The 27,109-nt window shown below is 40.7% G+C and overlaps 2 protein-coding genes across 2 annotated transcripts in view; one reads left to right on the top strand and one right to left on the bottom strand.

The window, feature by feature from the left end:
* PRR16 (proline rich 16) overlaps positions 1 to 27,109 on the top strand; it is a 302,048-nt gene that overhangs the window by 240,633 nt on the left and 34,306 nt on the right. The window lies entirely within an intron of this gene.
* On the bottom strand, positions 11,069 to 16,315 carry LOC118934457 (uncharacterized). The gene is given in 1 exon segment (XM_057490520.1): positions 11,069 to 16,315. A coding segment is annotated over 1 exon segment (5,247 nt).

Here is a 27,109-nt window from a genome sequence, read left to right as displayed (position 1 = left end):
GACAAGCTAAGAGCAATCAAAGGCACTGAATGGATCAAATACTAATCTTTGCAGAAGAGATCAGATTCCTTAAATATTTGTGCAACTTTATTAATTCCTGCCCCAAAAAATATTTTCTACATCTACAAGAACACTCTTCTGGGCACTGACAAAGAGTAAAATCCTTTCATGTCCTCAGGGAACATAGAAATAGAGGTAAGAAGTAATCACTAGTATAATTAAGCAGGTATTAGCCATCTTCACAGAAGAAATTAGCAAAAGATGGTGAAAACTAAAGTTTCTATGCTAAGTATGCATATCAAGAGAAATGATATATTAGTAGGGTACTTAAATGAAATATGCTTGCTGTATTAGGAGTTAGATAATATTTTTGTAAAAATCTGTAATGTTGAGATACAAATGTTGATCTGGTCTCCCAGAGTTACATGTATCTAAAAGTGCATCATCAAGGCTGTGGTTGTTATCAAAAAGCAAGGCTAGAATTTGCAGATCGTGAGCCCTTAACATAGTCATAGAAGAGAATGCGTGAATTTTCTTTGTCCAACTCAACTCTGAGAGCAAGTTAAAAATGCAGTTGTCATGTATGAATTGTATGTGATACAACATCAATACCACACGTTTAAGCTCATCAGTGGGAATACTTTCAAAGAAATCTCTTTTTGGCCATGGAAGTTTCTTTGTCTCTCCTCTCATTAGGAAAAAAGAAATGATTATAATAATTTGGGAATGTAATCAGACTGTAAATATGTAAATACGCTTAAAGACACATGGATGTTTCATGTTTTCAGCTTTCTAGGTATCCTGCAATTCCCTTTCAGTTTTGGGGAAATAGTGTTCTGCAAGTGACTTTTCAGTCTCAAAAGAGTTACTAGGAAAACTAAAAAATATTTTTATATTGATATAATAAATGAATAAAGTTGGAAATGATAGACTTTTAATCTGCTAAATTGTGTGGTGGCAAATATATTCACATGCTTAAATAGCTATGTTATAATTTACACATTTCTAGAATAATATTTAGTATTTGATGGTTTGGCTTACTTAATGAGAGCCTACTGACTCAGCGATGATCACTCCCAAGGTAATGACATCAAACACGGTGTCGGTCTTCATTTTGCATCTATTAAGATGCTGTGTCCATTGAAGCATAAGCAGAAATTGTGCCCTGATTCACGGTCTTTCTCTTCTCTCAGTGGCCCATTCTCTGGGTATATTGTGTAGCCGGTATGGTCTCTGTCAGATTTCTCCACTGTAAAGCTATAATTTTTCTCTTTGGAATGAATAACATTCCAAATTTACCCAATTTGTCCTTTATGGCTTTTGTATTTTGTGCTGGTTTAAAAGACCACTTCCATTCTGTTTCTGACCTCTCTTCTGTTTCATCCCTATGCTGACACCACACTGTCTTAATCACAGCAGCTCTGTAAGATGTGTTGTAGAGAGCAGTGAGGAGTGAGTCATTGGTTTCTGTTCTTTTACCTTGGCTAGTCTCAACCTTTTTATATTTCTATTTTAGAATCAGATTTCCCACTTCCTCAAAGACTCCTGGAATTTGGGGGCCACTTCCTATGATCAACTTGAAGAAAACTGACGTTTTTAACATACATTATTCCAATCCAAACCACAATAACCCCTCCATTTAATTGTTCTTTCTCTCATCATATTGTATAGTATTCTCTACAAAAGCCTAGAAAATATTTCTTTAAATTCCTCCACATCTGATACATTATGTTTGTAATATAAATGGCATACTTTGTTCATTTCATTTCTTGCTTATTTCTCATATATTGAAATATAATAACTGTTGACAAATGCAGTAGTTTTGCTAAATTCATATATTCTAAAAACTCTTATGCAATTTCATATTTTTCACATATGCAATCCCATCTGCAGGTAAGGAGAGTTTTATTTCTTCCTTGTCCATTCTTACAATTTTTATTTCTTCTTCAGTTTTTGTAAAACTGTGGCTTTTCAGGACAATGTTAAATAACAGTGGTGTTAACAAATACTTCCATCCCCATAATCTTTTCATTGTTTGCTTTGATCACTTTGCCTTCTTTCTGAATATACTATTTTTTTCTTATCTGTCACTAGAATATTTCTTACCTGTCTATTCTTCCTCTTTCTGCATCTAATATATTTATCACTTCAGTAATAGTGTGACATTAGTCCTATTTGTTTCCTTGTGCTTCCTTGTATTGATGTATTGGAATCTTATCTTATATATAACTGTAAATAAATTACCCATTCATTTTCTTCTAAAACAGAGCTTGTATTTTGCACCTGGCTCATTTTTAACATGGACAGTTTGGCTCACACATCCTATTTGCACTAATGTTATCTGTATAACTTTATTATAAATGCTTGTTTTCTCCTGTTTCTGACTCCTATTTTTCTTTTCCCAAAGCATCAACTAGCCTCTGTGTATGTTATGTGTATATTTCAGAGAAGGGGATTGCAAGTAAGTGTTGAGTGGGAATCCTCTGAGAGGAGGTATAAACTTAATGAGAAAATTAACTTGTACCATATTTATCAGTGACCTATATACCCCAGTTCACATTACAGGAGATGTATCTAATCCACTCCACGGTATCATCCAGCTTCAAATAGCACCTATGAATTTTGTGCAGAATCTTAGAATCTTGGCATTTATCAGAGAGCAGCTACCTAAGTGCTTTTAACCCCATTTCACCCTGACTTCCCCCAAAGTCCTCTCTCATTCTCTATAAGCATAAGAGGATCATGGGACTGGTAATGGGATTTTAGGCCCCTGTGTTGAGTCCAGAGTGGATTGGAGATGCTTTAGCAGGTTCTTCTACTACCTGCTGCCCCAGAAATCTTTCTTTTTCTCTTTTCTTATGTTTAACTAAATTCTTGTTTTTGCATGGGATCCGACCTTTGTGTGTTTGAAACATATCTGCTCTTTTCCCAGCAGGAAGAACAAAGCCGTAACGGTCAACACTGTTTACTTTCTCTGAGGTTGTTTGTCCTCTTTGAGCTATACCTCCACACTTGCTCATCATGCCGTTTCCAACCATGGGTTTTAGTTGGACTTCTTTGGAACGGTTTTGAAATCACCACTGTCCTGCGCTTCTCTTTCGGCTCTTAGGCATAGCATGGAGCTTAACCATGCCATGCCTAGTCGAATATTTTTAAAAGCATTCTTTTATCTACCAGCTCTTGGTGTCATGGTCTCTGTTGTATTGTGGAAGATTTTTTTGTTGATTGGTTGATATGTTTTATTTTGTTTCTAGCTTACTTGCACTCATGTTTTTAGGTTTGGAGGCAGTGAAATTTTAAGATTTAACATGGTTATATTATCTTGTGAGGTTCATATTTAGATTATTCAGTCTTTTCTAAAAGTAGTTGTTTTTCTATCCAATCACATTACTTTTTCATTCTTTTGGATCATTTCCATATAGTGTCCAGGACAGAAATATGTTGCTGACTGTGTTTTCCATGTTCCAGGCAGCCATAACTATGATTGACTTTGGTGTGAAGGTAATGTTAGTAAAACAAATGGGATCTGCTTCCAAGCCCTGGTGCTACTCTAGTTAAGTAGGATTTAAACCTGGGATATAGCTCTCTGCTGAAGTTATAATTGATTTTCTAAAATGTACTCTCCAGTCTCTCAGGAAAATAAATTTGGAGCCACAACAAGAGTTGAAACAAACTGTTTGGTGAAGCATCTCTTAATAGGACTTCCGAGCCAACTGGGTGCTAAATCTAGAAACTCCCAATTTTGTTGACTATTTTTCCTTAACTCCTTACTGTTTACCTTTGACTAATTTCTTTTATATGAAACACTGGATTAATGGATATTAATCCATTAATATGCATTCACTGGGCATCAGAATCACCTGGAAAGTTTTAAAAACAGTGGGTGCCCAGAATATAATACCAGAAATTTGGTCTCATTTTGCCTGGGGTGGAACTCTGATACTGGTATTTTTTAAAAGCTCCTGGAGGTGTTTCTTGTGCAGCCAGACTTGAGAACAATTATAATAGAAAATCAGTCAGGAGGAATACCCATTTTTAGGAGTAATGGTAGGGGAATAGTGGTTTAACAGTACTACAATTGAGGAGAAATGAAAGTAAATTATTTCCCTTTCACCTGGAGCCACAGGAGAAATTATTTTGATCTAAACTATTGTCCAATGTAGTTATTGAGTAAAAGCAGCTTATTCTGAAGGGAAAAAAGCAAACTTTCCTTTGAATTTGGGTGAAAAATATGAAAATCTTATTTTTAAACTAAGCTATAATGGATGTGATTTATCACAATTGCCAAAAGATTCATTTCTTCATTGACTGTTAAGAGAAAACTTATTTTCAGGTTTATCTGAAACTTGTTGTCGTTACGGAGAAAGAGTTCAAACCTCAGTGTGTAGTGAAAATCCTAAATGTTTTTTTTTCAAAAAGAAACCAGAAGACGTAGATTTCTGCTCAGAGATTGGCCATTTGTGTGGGGCTAGGGAGAAGTCTGAAGTCTGTATTTACCACTCACCCTACTGCGCTACTAGAAAACTTCCCTTAGTCATGGTCTGTACATTCAAATATTTTTTTAAATTAATCTGATCATAAATTAAGCATCCCGGTGTTTGCTCTGCTAAGGACGAATGCCATTTGCCTGACTAGAGCAAATATTAGGCTGATTTTTCAGTCAGGTTCTCTCTCATGTGGATTGTCTTATCTTTTAGAAAATGTTCCAGTCTTGGTAGGCCTGATCAGGTCAGTGATGCTTAACGTAACATTAGACTACCTGAGGGAGATGTGAGTGCAAAGAGAAACAACACGTGTTCACTAAAGCAGCTGCCCTACTGGCCACCTGTACCCACAAGGCAATGCCTGTACATACACAATCAGATATTAAATCGATAGGGGTTATTTAGCCAAGAAATAAAGCAAATTGTACATGTAGCATCAGGTACTTTTTGGACCCTAATAATTTATTGTTTTGTGAAAGGAAAGGAAGGAAGGGAGGGAGGGAGGAAGGAAGGATGGATGGATGATGGGAGGATGGGATAATGAGAATAAAGTCATTTTTTGGCCTATCAGATGTTTCCGAGAGTGATATTGTGATTCATATCACTCTATGGATTATTAAGGTTTTCAAAAATACAGTGATTATAGGTATATTTAGTGTCAAGAAATGAAAGACCTACATTTGGAATAATCTATACCTCTCTTTTTGGAATTATATAAGGTTAAGTGATTTATCATTAGTTTCCATCATATATTTTCTATTATACAATAAAAGGTTTGAATGATCCCATATTTCCAAATTTCTCATGTAATCATTGTTAACCATTACTGAAGGATTAAACTTTAGGATTGATGGAATCATCAAACACGAGTTGTGCAGAAAGTGAAGGTTCCTGCGGCCAGGACTCTCACCTGGCCCTGGTCAGCTTGCGCACTACACATGTGTTGGCAACATGTTGTTACTGACTCTATGTAAAGAGCTCTGCCCAGTGCCCTGGCTGCTGCGTGGCTGCACAGCTGCCCAGAGGCAGGAGAGCAGAGAGGAGACTGGGGTGGTGGCAGCACCGAGGACAGAGACTGAGACGGCTGCAGGGGCAGAGAGGCCCAGAGGCAGAGACTGGCTTGTTGCACGCAGACTCTCTCTGAGCAGATGGGATTCTAGTGACTGACCTGCCACTGTGGGAATAAAGTTGGGTATAAACCCTTTCACCCCAAGAACATACCATTGTCATTTATCGGTCTCACCAAATCATGAGAGAACTTGTCCAGGGCTGAAACCCATTGGCAAGACAACTGGCAACGTTGGCAGGATTCCCAGTAGATAGAAGAACGAAACAGGCTGCCCTCAGGAGAGGAGTGTTTCTGTGGGTTGTGACTATGGATGGGGGGACATTCGGGTGTCCATCCCCCAGTGGACGTGTGGTCTGAGGTGGCTTGGAGGAGGTGGAGGCAATACCGGAAGCAGTAAAATTGGCCCTCAGCAAAATAGGGAATTCCTTAGAGAAACAGAGTGCCTGGGAGGCTGCGGGAGCCATGGGGTGTTTTTTTCTCGCAGTTTTAAAAATGTCTGCAGTTGAGAAGAACATGCTCCTGAAAGAGACACAAGAAGTGGCAGTATGAGAATGTGAACTGCGAACTGCTGCGAACTCGCTGAAGAATGAAATGGCAGTGACATGAGAGGAGGCAGCACAGGAGCACAGGCTGCGAGGTGCCGTTGAGGAGGTAAAACAGTTGTGGGTGACTGAAATGGCATCACTATGAAGTGCTGTGGAAACGGTAAAGGGTGTCACTGTATCCCAGGAGGAAGCGGCATGAGAAGGAGCAGCGGCCCGAGGAGCAGCAGCAGGAGAGCGCAGGCTGCCAGGTGCTGTGGGGCGGGGGCGGGGTGTAGTGGAGCCACAAGCCCCAGAAACGGAGGAGTGGAGGTTCCACGAACAGGTGTGGGTGGGGGCCCTGCCTGTGCCGGAGGCATCAGCCCCTGCTGGGTTGAACCCCCACCCGACTGAAAGTTGGTGGAAAGCCCAAAAGAAAGTAAAGACTAGGCACCCACCGGTTCCTCCAGGAGAGGTGCAGACCCTCCTATCCTCAGGCTCAATCAATGAAAGCACAAAAGGAAATAAGGTCTGCTACTTGAAGGAAGAATTTTAAAGGCCCCACAAAGGTCACAAGGACCTGGATGTGGGCTGGTTTGATAAAGGCAGGAGCAGAGAGAAATTGGATGGAAACTCAAATAGAATTTTACTGGAGCTGTGGCAACAATTGAAACTAGAGCAGCAATTCCAGCCGCTGAGGATGAAAAAGCAGAAGCCAGAGACAAAGCGACAAGACCGGCCTATGTGTCTGCAAGACTTTCTGTCGGAGGGACTGGAGAAGGTGGGTATTGTAAAGCCTACCCATGGTCCTTTTGGTTAACTCATTTGAGTAGAACTGGTTTGAATACAGCCAGATGACCACTTGGTGGCAGTGGATCCCCTCAGGCTTGAGGGTTATTATAATTTGTTGTAATTTTTGTTATTTGTATTGTAGCCTCTGTTGTTATTGTGGAATTTGGTTACAATGTTCTAGCTTTCTTGCACAGGGACCATTGCAGAGGATTGAGGGTGCATAGATTGAGAGGCAAGAACCCTAGAGGAGTGGAGTGTGGAGAAAGTGAAGGTTCCTGTGGCCAGGATTCTCAACTGGCCCTGGTCAGCTTGCTCACTACACATGTGTGGGCAATATGTTGTTACTGACTCTATACAAAGAGCTCCACCCAGGTCTCTGTGTAGCACTGCTGCATGGCTGCATGCCTACAGGGCTGCAGGAGAGCAGAGACTGGAGTGGTGGCAGCTCTGAGGACAGAGACTGAGACGGCTGCAGGGCAGGAGAAGCCCAGAGGCAGAGACCAGGACCGGCTTGCTACATGCAGACTCGCTCTAAGGTGGATGGGATTGTAATGATTGACCTGCCACCGTGGGAATAAAATTGGATATAAACCCTCTCACCCCAAGAACATTCCATTGTCATTTTTTTGGTTTCACTGAATCCATAGTGAGCTTATCTGGGGCTGAAACCCATTGGCAGGACAGAGAGCTGATATAAGGAAGTGATATTTGAGCCTAGATGTGAGAATTGGAGGTATTCACTTAATAAGTAGCATGTCAGGCAGATAAATGAGATGTGATACGTCCTTGAGGTAGAAGAGAACATGCACGGGGAATGAAAGGAACTGCAAGAAGGCTCCTGTGGGTGGTGGGCAGACAGAAAGGGAGGAAGTACTAGGGCCTGGAAGAAGCTGTGCAGCAATCTAGAAATGTTAGAGTGAGAATTTACTTTTATTTAAGGGAAGTGATCGAAATGGAGTCAGAGAGTGATATTATGTTTGTATTGTGGAAATTTAGTATTATAATTTCATATGTTAAAAATCTTTACTTATCCCTATTTTTAAAAAAAATCTATTTATATTGTATATGCCACTACCAAGTGGCAGTAGTATGCCAGATCCTTAGCCACACAGGTCACATAGCAAGATGTAACTATAAAGAACATTTTTATTTTGAAAAAATTGGAGAATATATATATATATATATGATTATATATGGAGAACATATATATATATATATATATGATTAGATTTTTAGGATTAGAGATCATTAAAGACTAAATGACCCAGAGATAGGAAAACAGTGTGAAGGTCTAGACCAAAGAAACACTCGGAGACTGTTTACTACTTGAAATAGGCCTACTTGAAAAAAATTGGAGAATATATATATATATATATATATATATGTATGCATTACAGTGAAATCAATGTTAAACATGCTGTCATAGAAAACATTAGGAAAAATGATTTAAATTTGAAGACTTCATATGATATCTTTTATATTATTTTTATAAACACATTGTAATTTACCTTTGAAGCATACATTGCTTTAAGTATTGTATGACTTACTTCATTTCTAGTAATTAAACCAAATGTTCTTGTTTTATCAGATTGCATTAATTTTCATTAGTTTGTATTAGCTTTCTGTGTAGTTCTTAAGATCTTTCCCTATAGTCCCTCATCATAACACTAAAACTGAAAATATCTCCTATTGATATATATCTTATGTAATTTATAGTCTCTAGGATAAACAATTTTTCATCCAGTTATCAAAATTGCTGAAGAAAAACTAATGCTTGGGAATTAAAACATGCTCGGTCTCAGTGCATGGTAGGGTTTGCAAAGCAAAAGACCTGTTGGATTCTCCCAGAGGAGAGCGCCGCCCCAAATCACTCACAGAAGGCGTCTCTTGATGCAATAAGCAAGAGGAATTTATTCAGAGACCAGCTAGCTGGGGTCCAAGTGTCAGCCCGACGCAGCGGGTCTCAACAAGGACCCCGAGCACTTAGAGTCAGAGGTTTTTATAGCATTTTCAAAAAGGGCAGTATTTTTCCACAAACACATCACATTGTTTTTCCAAAAAACACATACATTTTGGCTGACGCCACATCCTGGGGGTCTAGTGAGATAAGATCACCCTCGGAATGTTAGGGTGGTTCTTAGTAAGATAAGCTTGGTATGTATGATTAACTGATTGAGGTTGGCTAACTAAAGGTCACTGCAATCAACGCTGGCTGACTAACTTGTTTTTCAAGGTTCTAATATTTTCCTATTTTCTTCCTTCTAGGTTAGAAAATGGAGTCTAAGCTTTTAAGATGGCTATACTTATGCTAACTTTCTATCTTCAATAAGGTTGATTCTTAGTGGAGGATTCTACATTTCCCCACTTCTTTTCAAGAAGCATTCCAATCATGGAATGCTTGTGTCCTCTTGTTGTGCGAGTGAATGATATTGTTGCCTCAACATTAGCACTTGAACGGTACTCACTCTTTCTCTAACAAAAGTTATCAGCCGATTTAGTATACAGGGTCCCAAAGTGAGGAGTAGTATAAGAATAAGTAAAGGCCCAGTCAAGGTGGATATCAAGGTTGTAAGCCACGGAGATCTAGTAAACCAGGACTCAAATAGTCCTTGTCCAGCCTCCCGTTCTCTCTTTCTTTGATCTAACCTTTCCCTAAGTTTTGACATTGAATCTCTTACTATTCCAGAATGGTCTGCATAAAAGCAGCATTCTTCCCTTAAGGCTGCGCACAATCCTCCTTCTTTTAAAAACAACAGATCTAATCCTCGTCTGTTCTGCAAGACTACTTCAGACAGGGAGGTTAGAGATTCTTCAGGTTTGGTAATGGATTGTTCTATAGTCTATAGGTCTTCATCAATTGCTGTCCTCAACCCCGCATAATGTTGGTTCCCTTGGATAATGGCGGCTGTCCCTGTTCCTACTCCAGCTGCAACTCCTATTCCTAATAATACAGCTAAGGTTAGCGAGATTGGCTCTCTTCTATACCTGTGTTTTGGTTCAAATTCAGCTACGAATGAGAAATCATCATGATACATCAATCTAGGTACTAATTGAACCATGATACAGAAGTCGTGGGAAGAATTGAAGACGGAAGTAGAGACACATGGGGTCAATCCAGTATTACAGGCCCACCACCCTTCGGGAGGAGGGACTAGATACTCATTTTCACCTGAGGAATTTACGGATATGGTTTCATTACACAAAGCTTCATGAGTGGGGGGAACTAAACCTAAACATTTCCCCCTCCCAGTCACCTCGGTCAGGGTCAGCTTCTTATGGCTTCCCCAGCTACAGATCTCGTGACTGGTCATTCTGTTAAAATTTCTCAACAGCCCCAATCCTTCATAGTAAGGAGGTCCAGAGGAGAAACACAACCAACAGGATTTAGTAGTATTAGGGTTGGTGGTGTTTAGAACTTGGAAAGCCCCCTCAAGAAGATTGAAGAGGCGTTGTCCAGTGTCAGGAAAGGGGGCTATTTGGTCAGGGGTGAGGGCAGCAGAAATAGTGGTAGGGTCTACCAGAGGCACCGGAGTCTGTTTCAGGATCGAGGCTGGGAGACGCGGTTGATTTCTTAGGACAGAATTAGGTCCTATTGGGGCAGCTGGAAGTGTCTCAACTTTAAGTCGGACAGTAAATATGAGGCCTTTGTCATCTCCAGATCTATAGTATCTAAGTCCCCACTGTCGTCCAGTGATCCACTCATCATACCGGCGTCCCTTATCACTAAACGTTATATTTAAGGGGAGGCACAGTCCTGTCCATTCACAGTTGGGGGATGTGCGGTTCTGGGCTACTTTAAGGAGGTCCCAGTCAGACACAGGATTCCAATAAACGTTACCCGTAGTCTCACAACCTCAAGAGCTACAATAAAAAGATTCCAAGCCTCCACACTGTCGGACTAGTTGATGGGTTCGTCCGTCACGGGGCAGACATAGAAAGTAGTGGCTTTTGTCTTATTTCGAGCGTCGGGTGTACTGCATCCAAAACCGGCAGGCCACCAACCGCTCACTAGGGGGTGATTGAGAGTTTTGTGGGCCTGTTCCCAGGGTATATTAGGTATATCCCAGGTATCTAATCCAGCGACCAGGGCACAAACATCGGGGTGCAGGGACGGCCACCAAGTCTTAAGGGGGGCAACCTTAGAAATGGACCACACTATCTCTCCTGTCTGAGAGCAAACTTGCCATGTCAACAACCTGGGTTCATGGGAATTGGGGTTCTGGAGAGTTGGAAGTGGCAGGAGCATCAGAATCATCAGTGACACAATCATTCTTACACAAACGAAGTTTAAGTGGGTTATCAGTTCGAATTACTCGCCAATCCAGGCCTTGTTGAGGCGCTCTCTTCAGATGTGAAGCGTGGACCCAGGAGGAGATGCCATCTACTTTCACAGCTGTGGGAGTAGTCAAAAGGACAATGAAGGGTCCTTTCCACCAGGGCTCAAGATTTCCCGTTCGGTGTCGTCTCACGTAGACAGAGTCTCCCACTTGGAATTGATGAGGTACTGAGATGTCCTCTGGCCGATAGACTTCTCGGATAGAGGCCCACACTTCTTTCTGCACAGCTTCCAGAGCCCGTAACCTTTCAAGCAGAAACTTATTAGTCACACATTCAGAGGATGTATGGAGGAGAGTTGCATTTAGCGGAGCTGGAGCTCCAAACATTATTTCAAAAGGTGTTAGTTTAAAACGGCTGGGGGTGTTCCTGACACGAAATAAGGCGAAAGGAAGGAGGACTAACCAATCACATAAACCAGTCTCTATGGATAATTTAGTCAGGGTCTCTTTTAAAGTTCTATTCATCCTTTCTACCTGTCCTGAGCTCTGGGGTCTATATGCACAGTGTAATTTCTAATCTGTCCCCAGGATCTTGGCCAATCCCTGACTTACCTGGGCAACAAAGGCAGGACCGTTGTCAGAGCCGATTACCTTTGGGATCCCGAACCTGGGAAATATTTCTTCAAGGATCTTCTTGGACACCATCTGAGCTGTCTCAGTTTTGGTGGGGAATGCTTCTGCCCATCCTGAAAAGGTGTCTAGGAAAACTAGGAGGTATTTATATCCATACTTAGCAGGCTTAATTTCAGTGAAGTCAACTTCCCAGTAGGCTCCTGGCCGATCCCCTCGAAGTCTCTTTCCGCATATTACTTGATGTTTGTTCACATTTACTAATTGGCAAGGAACACAATTTTTTACAACCTCGTCTGCCAATTTTCCCAAACCGATGACATGATAAGGGGAATCTCGAACCAGGGTTTTTAGATTATTGGCCCCCAAATGTGTCAACTGATGTAATTGCCTTAAGTATTCTCCTGCCTTTTTCTGGGGCAGGATAATTTTCCCATCTTCTGACTTATACATTCCAAGGGGTGGGGATTTTTGGATCCCCAACTTGTCCATCTGAGCAAGATCTTCGGGGGTATACTGAAGGTTCTTACTATATGTGGCTTCTGGGTACACCTGGAGGGGTAAGATGTTCGTTCCCTGGGCTGCTTGTTTTGCAGCTTGGTCCGCCCTTCTGTTTCCTTGAGCTATTGGAGAGTCACTTTTTTGATGCCCAGGACAATGTATTATTGCTACTTCTCTAGGTCTATGAATGGCTTCTAACAGATCTAAGATTTCTTGTTTATTCTTAACATCTTTCCCAGCAGAAGTCAGCAGCCCTCTCTGTCTATATATAGCCCCGTGTATATGAGCAGTGGCAAAAGCGTAACGGCTGTCAGTATAGACGTTAAGTCTCTTACCTTCTGCCATCTTTAAAGCCTGAGTCAGGGCAACGAGCTCTGCCCGCTGCGCAGAAGTGCCCGTTGGGAGTCCGCTGGCCCACACAATTCGGTCATCATCTACTACTGCAGCTCCTGCCATCCTCTTACCTCCCATGATGTAACTGCTCCCGTCTGTGTACCAGGTCAGGAGTCCCGGTCCTTCTAAGGGCTGATCTCGTAAGTCCCGACGGGTCCCCGTCTCCTCAGCCAGGATTTCCTGGCAGGTATGAAGCACTTCTTTTCCCACATTGGGGAGCAGAGTAGCCGGGTTTAGGTTGGCAGGCGGGGCAAATTCCACACGATCACGATTCAGGAGTAAGGTTTGATAGTGAGTCATTCTAGCATTCGACATCCATCTTTCGGGTGGTTGTCGAATTACGCTTTCCAGTGCATGAGGAGCAACTACAGTGAGTTTTTGTCCCAGCGTTAGCTTGTCAGAATCTTTAACTAAGAGGGCCACAGCTGCCACTACTCTCAAACAAGTGGGCCATCCACTACTCACGGGGTCTAATTTTTTAGACAAATAGGCGACAGGTCTCTTCCAAGGTCCCCATTGTTGGGTCAATACTCCTCGAGCGACTCCGTTCCGTTCATCCACAAAAAGGATAAATGGCTTAGTTATGTCTGGCAATGCCAGAGCGGGTGCCGAGAGGAGGGCCTTTTTGATATCATCAAAGGCCTGTTGTTGTACAGATCCCCAAACAAACGGGGCTGCTCCTTTAGTGAGGGGATACAGGGGGGCTGCCAAAGAAGCATACCCGGGTATCCATAGTCTACAAAACCCTGCTGTCCCCAGAAACTCGCGAACCTGGCGTGCAGTAGTGGGAACTGGAATCTGCGTCACAGTCTGCTTTCGGGCTTCAGTAAGCCACCTTTTCCCATTTCTCAGGGAGTATCCCAAATAAGTCACTTGTTGTTGGCAGATCTGTGCTTTCTTAGCAGATACCCTGTACCCCAATTTGGCAAGCTCAGCCAAAAGGGCTCCAGTGGCCTTTTGGCAGGTTCTCTGAGTAGGGGTGGCTATCAATAAGTCATCAACATACTGTAACAAAGTTACCTGTGGGTTAGAAGCTCGGTAGAAAGCCAAATCTTGATGTAGAGCCTCATCGAAGAGGGTGGGCGAGTTCTTAAATCCTTGTGGCAAACGAGTCCAGGTCAATTGTCCAGTAGTTCCTGTGGAGGGATCTTTCCATTCAAAAGCAAACAGCAGTTGGCTGTTCTGGTGCAAGCGCAGACAAAAGAAAGCATCCTTTAAATCTAAAACTGAATACCAGGTGTTTTCCGGGGCCAGGGAGCTTAGTAGGTTATAAGGATTTGGCACGGTGGGGTGAATGTCCTGTGTCCTTTTGTTAACCTCTCTTAAATCTTGTACTGGTCGGTAGTCTCCCGTTCCTGCCTTTTTTACAGGCAGCAAGGGGGTGTTCCATGGGGATTGACATCTTACTAATATCCCCTGTTCCATAAGCTTCTGGATATGTGGCCTAATTCCGTCCCTGGCTTCTTTACTCATTGGATATTGTCTCACAGTTACTGGTAAGGCTGAAGCTTTTAGTTCTATGACTACAGGGGGCTGGTTCTTGGCGAGCCCCATGCCGGCCGTTTCCGCCCAGGCTCCTGGGAACCGGTCAAACCACTCCTGACTTATTTTGGAGGGCTCCAGCTCCTTAAAAAGACGGTATTCATCTTCTAATCTTATAGTCAGGACGCTTAAGCTCAAAGGTTTATTCTCTTGATTGGTCACCAGAGGTTCCCCGGCTTGAAAGGATATTTGGGCCCCCACTTTGGTTAAAATGTCTCTTCCTAACAGGGGTGTGGGGCATTCCGGTATGACAAGGAACGAGTGGTTTACTCGTCCTACTCCTAAATCCACTGTTCTCCAGGTAGTCCACACATATTGTTTCTGGCCCGTAGCTCCAATCACCCAAGATTTTTTATCAGAGACGGGGCCCTTTGCCTGAGTCAGTACAGAATGTTGAGCACCGGTGTCTACCAGGAATTCAACGGGTTGCCCCTCCACTTTCAGAGTTACCCTGGGCTCGGGGAGGGGCTCCGAGCCCCGTCTTCCCTAATCCTCGTCTTCTAGCAGGGACAACACCTTCTTCGGAGGCTTTTTTAGTGGCTTTTTAGGGCATTCTTTTACCCAGTGCCCTTTTTCCTTGCAATATGCACATTGACCTTTATCCAAAGGAGGCCGGTTGCCCAGGTGCCCTGCCTTACTAGTTCTGCCGCTAGAGGGCGGGCGTCCCTTGCCTTCTACCACTGCGGCCAAGATCCTTGTTAAATTTTTCTCATGTTTCCTATCCCTTTTTTCCTCTTTACTTTCTCTTTCCTTCTCCTTCCTCAATTCCTTTTCTTCCTCAGTCTCTCTCTTATGATAAACTCTCTCAGCTTCTTTCACTAAATCTCTCAGCGACAAATCTTGTAAGCCTTCCAATCTCTGAAGCTTCTTTCTAATATCGGGTGCTGATTGCCCAATAAAGGCAAGAGCCACTGAGGCACTGTGCTCCTCGGAAGTGGGGTCAACGGGAGTATACCGCCTGAAGGCTTCCATTAGGCGTTCTAAGAACACTGCAGGCGCCTCAGTGGCTCCCTGACTGACCTCTCTTACCTTGGCCAAATTGGTGGGGCGCCTCGCGGCCCCGCGAAGACCCGCCACCAGAGCCTGGCGATAGATGGTTAGTCGCTCCCTAACTTCTGGAGAATTAAAGTCCCAGTTGGGTCTGGTCAGTGGGAACCCCCTTTCTATATCATGAGGGAGTTGTGATGGTCGTCCGTCAGCTCCAGGCACGTTCTTTCGTGCTTCCAGGAGGATCCTTTCTCTTTCTTCCGTGGTGAAGAGCACCTGTAAAAGCTGCTGACAGTCATCCCAAGTGGGCTGGTGAGAAAACATTAGGGACTCTATCAGTCCAGTTAGTTTCTGTGGTTCTTCTGAAAAAGGAGGGTGGTTAGCTTTCCAGTTGTATAAATCAGCAGAGGAGAATGGCCAATATTGCAGAGGTTGGAAAGGCGGGTCCCCTTCCTCTCCGAGGATGGGGGCCCCATAAGACCGGAGGGGAAAAATACCCGGTGGGTCCATTGCGGCCCCTCGGCGGCGTCGAGTTCCCTGGGCCGGTCCTGGAAGCGGTCCCATTGCCCCGGTGCCTGAAGCTAGGGGCAGTGGGGGCGCTGGGGCTGGGGGCACCTGGGCCGGAGGCGCCGGGGCTGAGGGCGCCGGGGCTGGGGGAGCCGGGGCTGGAGGAGCTGGGGCTGGGGCAGGAGGGTAGGGAGGGGGATCATCAACCATAAGTAAATCTTGAGTGTCAGGGTGAATTTTGGTAGTCTCTTTTTCCTTGCTCTGAGGTTGAGCCTGGGCCACTAAGACTCGAGAGCTCATTTTCTTTTGCACCCAGGGCTTTACCCAGGGTGGTGGATTTTCCACTAACTCCTGCCAGACCACAATATAGGGTTGCTGATCCGGATGTCCTTGAGACGAACTCTGAAAAACAACAGCTTTTACTGCAAGTAAAGTGGAGAGGTCAAAAGTCCCCTCCGGGGGCCACCCTACATTAAGAGTGGGCCACTCGGAGGTACAGAAAGTCTGCCATAGCCCCTTCTTAACTTCTACTGACAAATTGTGTGCCCTCACTCTCACTTCGGTCCAATGATCTAACGTCAGACTGAGTGGAGTCGTTACCGTCTGTCCCATGGTCAGTATAACAATTATTAGACACGTACAGAACACAAAAAACAGAGACACACAGAGATTAGACACACAGCGGCCGCACTTAATTTTTCTTCAGATTTCTGACCAAAAACCGAAAGGAATCAGTGGGCTGATACTCTTGGCGCCCGAATATCAACCTTATCTCATCAGATTCACTTTACCGGAAAAACAGATGAGAGGCCACCAGGCGTCCCTGGCCCTCCAATCTCCCTGAGGCGTCCCCCAGGGTTGCAGCCTGCGGTTCTCCAAGTACGTCTACCGACCGCAGTCTCGATCCCTTTTCGGGATCGGGACGACTGCCAGACAAGGGTACCCCTTTTCAGAATTCTGACTGGTCTTACCAAGAAATAGAACACAGAACACAGACAACTCAAGGCGCCACTTAGTCTTACCTCTCCCTCCAAGGGCGACTTTCAGGAGTGAAACGGGGCGAGCGCACAATCCCGGACGAGCCCCCAAATGTTGGATTCTCCCAGAGGAGAGCGCCGCCCCAAGTCACTCACAGAAGGCGTCTCTTGATGCAATAAGCAAGAGGAATTTATTCAGAGACCAGCTAGCTGGGGTCCAAGTGTCAGCCCGACGCAGCGGGTCTCAACAAGGACCCCGAGCACTTAGAGTCAGAGGTTTTTATAGCATTTTCAAAAAGGGCAGTATTTTTCCACAAACACATCACATTGTTTTTCCAAAAAACACATACATTTTGGCTGACGCCACATCCTGGGGGTCTAGTGAGATAAGATCACCCTCGGAATGTTAGGGTGGTTCTTAGTAAGATAAGCTTGGTATGTATGATTAACTGATTGAGGTTGGCTAACTAAAGGTCACTGCAATCAACGCTGGCTGACTAACTTGTTTTTCAAGGTTCTAATATTTTCCTATTTTCTTCCTTCTAGGTTAGAAAATGGAGTCTAAGCTTTTAAGATGGCTATACTTATGCTAACTTTCTATCTTCAATAAGGTTGATTCTTAGTGGAGGATTCTACAGACCTAAGTTTTGTTTTTGTTTTTAATTCAATTGTGTTTTTCCATAAAGTTGATTGGATGGTGTGTTTTCCCAGTGAAGGTGATTTTAGGATCAACTCTACTTAGGTTGTGAAAGCATTCATGAAGAATTGATGAACACAAACACACTAGGCGTTTTCCTTTAGTCCATCAAGGAGTTAGGTGTTGGAAAAGAGGTATATCATGATTCCTGCCCTCGGTTAACTTGATGAAAGAAGATTAGATTTTTAGGATTAGAGATCATTAAAGACTAAATGACCCAGAGATATGAAAACAGTGTGAAGGTCTAGACCAAAGAAACACTCTGAGACTGTTTACTACTTGAAATAGGCCTAGAGAGTTGGGTAGGACTTGGTGGGCAGTGAGAAAGGGCAAGAACACACCAGGAATGTGAGTGAGGTCCCCGGATACAGAGTTGAGAATCTGAATGCAGAGTGTGGGGCAAGAGAGGGAGAAGCAGTAAGATTTTCTTACTAAAGGAAAATGTAGATTGAAAGTTGCATTGGTCTGAGATGAGGCTGGGGAAGGGATGAGTCATTATCAGCTTGTAGCAAAGGCCCTGAGGGCCTGCAGAGTGCGGTGGGTAGTATGCACATTTAGAGTTTTGGGCAAGGCTGACAGGAAAGTGGGATCAGGGTGTATCTGTTTGGAAAAATGAAGCTGTGTTAGATTGCAAAGGCATAGTGCACTCCAGGGCAGAACAGAATGTGTGTGTCTGTAGTCCATTGTATACCTGCAGCAGCGGAGTGACATGCGCACAGCTGAGCTTTGAAAGGCAGGATTTTGTAGTACTTAGGAATTTAGGATCTAAAACTAGACCACCTGGGTTTAAATTCTGGCTCTGCCACTTACTAGCTGTGTCTTATATTAGGCAAGCCATTTTGAAACTGTTTGCCAGTGTGAGCATTAATGAGGTATTGTGTGTAAACAGTTGCAATGCTTGGAATATAGTCTATATAAATATTGCTATTAATTAAGCTATCAACAGTGTCTAAGTAAATAGATATACACACAATTAAGGAAGGAAAAGGCAGATATAATAGTATAGGCAAGAGAAAGACACTCTAAGGTAATAATGGCTTGAGTTTGAAACACTGTAGGTGGTAGAAATAAGATGATTTGATAGCTGGATTTTGGCCCAAATTAGTAACATAGACAAATACCTTCTGTTACCCATGTCACCTATAAAAAATGTAGAACCCATTTTTAAAGTTTCTTCTATTTCTGATTTGGAGATTTGTTGATGCTGGGAGCTTGTAAGAGAGTGCTTAATCTACTGGGCCTAAAAAATTGCATTCTCAGAGTACTGAGAAAATATCTCAATAATGGGGAATCTAGGGAACGGACAAGATGTAGGAAGCTCCACAATAGACAAGTGTTATTCTTGTAATCTAAATTCAAACTCATCTTCAGCATGCTTGATGTCACTTGCATTAAAGGTCTAGTACATATTAAGAGGATGATTTATAGAAACAAAAAAGAAGAGGAAGCAGTGGTCCTTAGAGCCTAGAAAAGATTCTAAAATGTCATGTCTACTTCAGTTCCTTTGTTTGGTACTCTTGGGGAAATGCAGATTCAAGGCATTTTTACAAAGTTTACCCAGATTCTTTGCAGACAAGGTATAGATACATACATTGGATATACGGACTACTGGGTGGATCAGTAACTGGTTGAAATTGAAATTGCTTTCAAATATTTTATATGAAAGAGGGAGAATTGTTGATGTGAAGAGCTCTATGGGGTGGAATTCAAAGTAGAAGAGGAAGGCTATAAAGACAGACAACCCTGCTGAATTTAAGAGAAACATGCATATCAGCTGACAGTGAAATAGGCTACCTTGCGAGATGATGGATTACCATTGCTGATCATTTACACAGAATGCACAGCCCTGTCAGAGAGAGTGTGGCATGGGTATTTGTTGTTTTTGCCTGCCCAGCACACATTTTTCTATATACCTGCACAGCAATGAAGTTTTGCTTTGAGGAACTGGCCTACCTTCATTGGAGAAGGTCTAAGCAGGGCTGTTAACAGAATGTCCTTTCCTCTTCTAAGTTGGCAACTTGATGCAAGTCACTCAGAATCTCTCTAGAATTTGAGCTGCCTGAGGTAGGAGCTAAATCATCCCTTGGGACTAATGCAACAGAAACACTCATTAGTTCCTACAGCTGGATACGTAGAGTTGCTCTAGTTTCTACCCTTCCCCAAAAGTGGCTATTCAGTGTTTATTATCAGATACTTCTCACTTGTCTGATCAATTCATAATATTGTAAAACTATCCCTGTTTGCTTTCTGTTGTCTAAATAAACACAGAATACTGGTTAATACACAGATGTTTAGCTGCACATTGGTGATTGAAACTAAATCACTGTTAAAATATCTTTCAGTTCAGACTGCCTGTGCTTCTCTGATTAGGAAAAAAATCTTTGCTTTTTAATAGGAAGAAATAATAGAGAAATAAGGGAGCTAGAAAAAAAAACGACAGATTGAAAAATCTCAGTGATACTTTCTTCTGTTGGTGAACTTTAATGAAATCAGTCATAATTACTCGTTTATAGGCTTTTGAGATTTTGATTTATCTGAACACTTCTCTTTGGTTCCAGTGTCCCATAGTTGTTCTGGGTTGGATATGACATCTTGATCTGTGGAAATGACTGAAGGACCTAAGAGAATCACTTCATGAAATCTGACATTATCTCTATCAGTGAGCAGTCACACTTAACTGCAGTCCAGGGGGACCCTGTCACTCAGGAAAACAAGAATTAAGGAGATTGAATTGATTATCTGAACCAAATAGTGAAGAATTCCCTGAATTGGAAGCTGTCATCTCTCCCTATGTTAGATCCATAAGCTCTTGCCTTCATGCATTTAAGTATATCATCTGGATATGCAAATACAGTGGACTGCAGATTAGAAATCTGAAATGATCCTCCCTGGTTTGGTTTTTTCAAAGAACATGCCCTGAATATCTTCTCTTTTTGTTGTCTGCTTGGCTAAACTGCTCTGTGACTGTCTAATGTTGAAGTTTTAGATCTTCAGTTACCCGATTCTGACCTCACTCACCTGCATCTTCTGTTTTTCTTGGAATCATCTTGCCCTCTGCCAAATCTCTCCTTAATCACTTCTCTACTCGGTGCCCTTTACAGAAAGATCTTTAATCATCTTTCTCATTTTTTCTATGTGAATTGTACTAATCAAGTGTTTTAATTTGGAAAAAAAATACATGAAATATATTCTCTTTCCTCAGGGTTTTCTTCTTTATTTTCTCAGTTATGAACTGTTTTATTGTCTGTCTTATAAACTGAAGCTTCCAAATGTTTTTCTGTTTTTTGAGATTTTAAGAGAAGCAATATTTAGATTTAGACATTCTGTGTGTGTGGGGGGGGTATATGCACGCATACATGAGATCTTCTATTTCATTAAACCCCAATTGTTTTTCCCTCATTAATTCTCCATTTAAGTTCCTTGTAGTTTCATTTACTCACTTTTTTTCTAATGAGTATTTTGTTCATGTGCATTTTCTTTAAAATTAAAGTAGTTTGTGGCCATAAATTTTTCACTGAGTACAGATATCACTATGCTCTATTAGTATTGGCATGAATTATTCTGATTTGCTTGGTTTTTAGATAGTCTATGTATTTTATTTTAACTTCAGCTTTGAGCTAAATCATTTTTATAAACATGTTTCTTAATTTCTAAAAAGTTCATTATTGTAACTATTTCTAAATTTGTACTCTTTGTTTTCCTCTTATCAGAGAACATGAAATATAAAAATTTCTACTTTAAATTTTTAAAATATCTCTTAAGTGGCAAATTATGAGACATCATTGTAAAGCTTTTTCAGACACAAGAGCTATGCATGTCCTCTATTTGAGACACTCCTCCACACTTGTTTTAAATACTCCTTATATGCATTATTTTTTCACTGCGATATCTGTCCAGTTCTGAAAGAGATGTGTTGCAGCCTCCCAGACTGGGACTTGTCTTTTAATTCTCCTGATAGTCTCTTCAAAGAGCAGAAGTGTTTAATTTTTTTTTTTCAGTCCTGTTTATCAATGAGTTCTTTTATGAATTATGGTTTTGGTGTATATCTAAGAAATCTTTCTCTAACCCAAGGTCACAAAAATTTTATACTGTTCGTTTTGGAGCAAGTTTTATAGTTTTATTCTTTATAATTAGGTCTGTAATGCATTTTGAGGTGATTTTTTTTTATATGGTGCATTGTATAGGCTGACTTTCTTTTTCTTTTTTTGTAATTGATATCCAAATATTCCAGCACTATTGGTGGAATAGACCATTCTTTGTACTTTTGTGGAAAATCAATTGTCCTTGTTTGGGTCTGTGTCTGTACTTTTTTCTTTTCCACTGATCCATTTCCCTGTATTTTCACAAATACTGCACTGTTCTGATTACTGTAGCTATATAGTAAGTCTTGAAATAAGGTAATGTTCTCTGTGCTTTATTTTTCAGAGTTATTTTGGCATTCTGCACTTCCTTGTGAATTTTAGAAAAAGTTTGTCAATTTCCCCCCAAAATCTTTAATTTTTGTTTAGATTAGTAATGAATTTTACAGGCTGATTTGGGGATAACTGGCATATGTTACAACTTTGAATTTTCCAACTCATGAAAATGGTATATTACTCCATTCATTTAGGTCTTTTAAATTTTTTTTCAGGAATATTTTGTTGTTTTCAACCTAGAAATCCTATATTTAATAAGATTTGTATCTAAGTGCTTCATTTTTGGGGGGGTTGCCTTTATAAGTGGATATTTTTGTTCTTTTTTCTAAAGACAAATTTTTTAGAGCATTTTTGGGTAAAATTAGAAGGTACAAAGATTTCCCATATAACTCACTCCACCACACACACTTCCCATTATCAACATTATCAACCCAAGTGGTACATTTGTAACAGTTGATGAACTTATATTGATATATCATAATCACCCAAAGTAATCACCCAAAGTTCACAGTAAAGTTTAAAATTTACTCTTGGTGTTGTACAGTCTCTGGGTTTGGGCAAATGTATTATGACATGCATAATAACATATATAATTATCACAGTATCATGTAAACTATTTTCCTGCCCTAAAAATACTTTGTGCTCTGCCTATTCATCCCTCTCCCTCCTCAAACCTCAGAAATCACTGATCTTTTTACTCTCCCCATAGTTTTGCTTTTTCCAGAATAACATATAGTTGGAATCATATAGTATGTAGCCTTTTGAGATTGGCTTCTTTAGGTTATATGCATTTAAGTTCCTTCATGTGGTTTCACATCTTCATAGCTTATTTCTTTTTAGTACTGGATAATAGTCCATTGTTGGAATGTACCACAATTTATTTATCCTTTCACTTATTGAAGGATATCTTTGTGGCTTTCCACTTTGGACAATTAGAAATAAAACTGATATAAACATGCAGGTGCAGTTGTTTGTATGGACGTAAGTTTTCAACTCCTTTGGGTAAATACCTGGGAGCACAGTTGCTGGGTCGAATGGTAAGAATATGTTTAGTTTTGTAAGAAACTGCCAAAATGTCTTCCACAGTGGCTGTAACATTTTGCATTCCCACCAGCAATGAAAGAGAGTTCCTGTTGCTCCACATCCTTGTCAGCATTTGGTGTTGTCTGTTTTGGATTTTGACTGTTCAAATAGATGTGTTCTGATATCTCATTGTTTTTTTAATTTACTATTCTCTGATGATGTATGATGTGGAACATCTTTTCATATGCTTATTTGTTATCTATACATCTTCTTTGGGGAGATATTAGGTCTTTGGCCCATTTGTTAATCAGGTTGCTTGTTTTCTCATGTTGAATTTTAAGAGCACTTTGACTATTTTAGATAAAGAGTCATTTATCAGATGTGTCTTTTGCAAATATTTTCTCCTAGTCTGTGGCTCATTTTCTCATTCACTTGACATTGTCTTTTGTGAAGGAGAAGTTTTTAATTATAATAAAATTCAGTTTATAAATTATTTCTTTATTTCATGGATGTTCTTTTGGTGTCAAACCTCAGAAGTTATTGCCAGAATTGTTTTTGTTTTTTAATTTCAAATACCAACTGTTCAGTCTTGATATATAGGAACATGATTGAGTTTTATATATTGACTTCATATCCTGAAAACATGCTAAATTCAGGAATTAATCCTAGCTGCTCTTGTGCAGATTCTATTGAATTTCCTACACTTTTGTGTCATTTTAAATAGAGACAGGTTTATGTCTTTCTTTCCAGTATATAATCTTTGTATTACTTTTTATTTCACTATCTAGGATTTCCAATGTCATGTTGAATAGGAACAATAAAAGAAAACTTTCTTACCTTCCTCCAAATTTTAGAGGGAAAGTATTTAGTTTTATTACCATTTAGTATAATGTTATAGTTGTTTTGTTAATGCCAATTATTAGATTAAGAATTTTTTCCTATTTCTACTTTGTTGAGATTTTTTTATCATAAATAGATGTTGAATTTTGTGAAATACTTTTCTGCATCTGATATATTCATATAGCTTTTCTTATTTAATATGTCAATATGATAAACATTGATTTTTTTTGGAATGTTGATTCTGCCTTCTGGGTTGAACCTCAATTAGTCATGATCTATTATCACTTTTTTGTAATGCTAGATTTGATTTGGAAGTATTTTGCTGGGAATTTCTGTGCCTTAGCTCATAGTAGGTCTGTAATTAAAGGCACTTACCTGGGTTTGGTATTAAGGTAAAACTGGCTCCATTAAATGTGTTTGGAAGTGTTCCTGCTTCTGTATTTTGGAGATGATTGTGTAGAATTGGTATTTTTTTCCTTTGATATTTGAGTGAATTCACCAGTGAAACCATCTGGGAATGGAGTTTTCCTTATAAACTTAGCCAGTGGCTGATGCTTCCACAGCCTTTTCCATGGGTGAGCTTCCACAGACCTTTCTGACCTTCCCTGGGGATGTTCCATAGGAGAAGCCTGTTGTCTGCAGCCCCAGAGACTTCATAATCTCATGGTAGCCCACACTCGGTTTTCATCAGTTCATTAAAAAGTGTATCAGCTCAATCTTCTTACCAGTTTAGTGACATGTGGCAGCATCTGTCCCAGTTAGATGACCCCCTGTTTTTTTCCTCAGGTGCCTGTCTCACTCTAGATTTTGGATAGTTGTTTGCTATGTGACTTCAGTTCTCTGATTTCAAGAAAAGTATTTAATTTGTAGTTTGTCAATTTTTCTCTTGTAGTGGTGGGAGTGATGCTCTTTCCAGCTCTGAATTGATAATTTTTACATCTCTGAGCTGAAACTAGAAACCAAATACTATGAATTGTGGATATTATTTAATTAAAAAATCACAAAACCACCAAAATATTTTTTGAATCGTATTACATTTGGCTGAATTATCTTTTAATGCTGAGTGTTTCTTAGAGGCATTATTGTTTTTTTTACATCAAGAAACATCCATTTTCATGTTTGCCAATTTAAACTTTTCAAAACTGCTTAGTGGCTAATCTGTGAATAGTTATATATGTTATTTTTTTTTTTTTTTTTAATAATTATTTTTTATTGAAGGGTAGTTGATGCACAGTATTACATTACATTAGTTTCAAGTGTACAACACAGTGGTAGAACATTTATATACATAATTCTAGGTTCCAGCTATCACCCTACCAAGCTGTTACAATATCTTGACTATATTCCTTATGCTATACATTACATCCCGGATACTTATTTATTTTACCATTGGAAGTCTGTCCTTTTTTTTTTTTTTTTTTTTGTGAGGGCATCTCTCATATTTATTGATCAAATGGTTGTTAACGACAATAAAATTCTGTATAGGGGAGTCAATGCTCAATGCACAATCATTAATCCACCCCAAGCCTAATTTTCGTCAGTCTCCAATCTTCTGAGGCATAACAAACAAGTTCTTACATGGAGAACAAATTCTTACATAATGAATAAGTTACATAGTGAACAGTACAAGGGCAGTCATCACAGAAACTTTCGGTTTTGCTCATGCATTATGAACTCTAAACAGTCAGTTCAAATATGAATACTCATTTGGTTTTTATACTTGATTTATATGTGGATACCACATTTCTCTCTTTATTATTATTATTTTTAATAAAATGCTGAAGTGGTAGGTAGATACAAGATAAAGGTAGAAAACATAGTTTAGTATTGTAAGAGAGCAAATATAGATGATCAGGTGTGTGCCTGTAGACTATGTGTTAATCCAAGCTAGACCAGGGCAATAAAACATCCACGTATGCAGAAGATTTCTCTCAGAACAGGGGGGGTGAGGTTCTAAGCCTCACCTCTGTTGATCCCCAATTTCTCACCTGATGGCCCCCCTGCGACTGTGCCTGTCTTAGGTTGTTCCTCCCTTGAGGAATCTTACCCGTCTCTGGCTAACCAGTCATCTTCCGGGGCCATACAAGGAAATGTAGAGTTGGTAAGTGAGAGAGAAGCCTTATTGTTTGAAAATGTTAGCTTTTTACTTCTTTGCATATTTATGCCCTGTGGCTTCTATGCCCAGTATTTGTCTTGAGGTATCTTTACCACTTGGAGGAGTTATGATACTCGGTAAATTTGATATGAGGCACGAATTCTATTTAAGGGTTGTAATTAGGAAGGAAGAAGAAAAGCTATAGAAGTAGCAGGCGGAAGAAAACATGGGAAGATTGATTATTTCTTTGACATATCTTCTTGTAGAGTAACTTCAGCGTATATAGGTTTTAAGCTACTACTTAAATTGTGCACACACATTAACATAATAGGAGTATAGTTACATAACCAAAGCATATCTGTAATTACCAGCCATCTCCAGTGAAACCAAGAAAACCATTAAGGCACCTTAGGCATTTGTGAAAACTTATCTATGATATGGTGGATATTGTCCAACTGAACTTGAACAGTCTGAGAGAAATCAGACAAATTAAAACAACCCATTCCTGGGGACTGTTCACATGCCATATGTTCTTTTAACAGTAAATAGTCTGTAGTTGTAAGAGTTTGGAGCGCTACAATTTGCACTTCTCCAAATTCTTGGTTGAGTTCCAACAGTATAGATCCAGTCAAATTTGTTGTTTTACTGTATGCACAGGCCAGCTTAGATATCTCCTTCCTCATTCCCATGGCAAGTCCAGGAACTGGTGGGATGAGTGCATCTACAGCTGTAGCAGTGCGTGGATCTTTGTTGGGGTTTTTTGATGATCATCTTCTGGCATGAGTCTTCCAGAGAGTGCAGATGTTGGAAGTTCTTTTTCATATCGTATCTTAGTTCATTTTCGGGGTAGCCCAGTTAGGCTTTGATCCTCTGTATAAACACAAACAGACCCTTTGCCTACACTTTTATATGCCCTTTATACCCTTGTGTAGTACTCGTTGGAGGTTACCACACAGGAACTGCCCTTTTTTTTTGCTTTGTTTTTGGTATCACTAATCTACACTTACATGACGAATATTATGTTTACTAGGCTCTCCCCTATACCAGGTCTCCCCTATAAACCCCTTTACAGTCACTGTCCATCAGCATAGCAAAATGTTGTAGAATCACTACTTGCCTTCTCTGTGTTGTACAGCCCTCCCTTTTCTCCTACCCCCCCATGTATGTTAATCTTAATACCCCCCTACTTCTCCCCCCCTTATCCCTCCCTACCCACCCATCCTCCCCAGTCCCTTTCCCTTTGGTACCTGTTAGTCCATTGTTGAGTTCTGTGATTCTGGTGCTGTTTTGTTCCTTCAGTTTTTCCTTTGTTCTTATATTCCACAGATAAGTGAAATCATTTGGTATTTCTCTTTCTCC

The sequence above is a fragment of the Manis pentadactyla genome, chromosome 13 (genome assembly GCF_030020395.1).
Source record: "Manis pentadactyla isolate mManPen7 chromosome 13, mManPen7.hap1, whole genome shotgun sequence".
NCBI classification, from domain to species: domain Eukaryota; kingdom Metazoa; phylum Chordata; class Mammalia; order Pholidota; family Manidae; genus Manis; species Manis pentadactyla.
The sequence above is the reverse complement of the archived record's forward strand: the minus strand, read 5'-3'. Positions and strand labels throughout refer to the sequence as shown.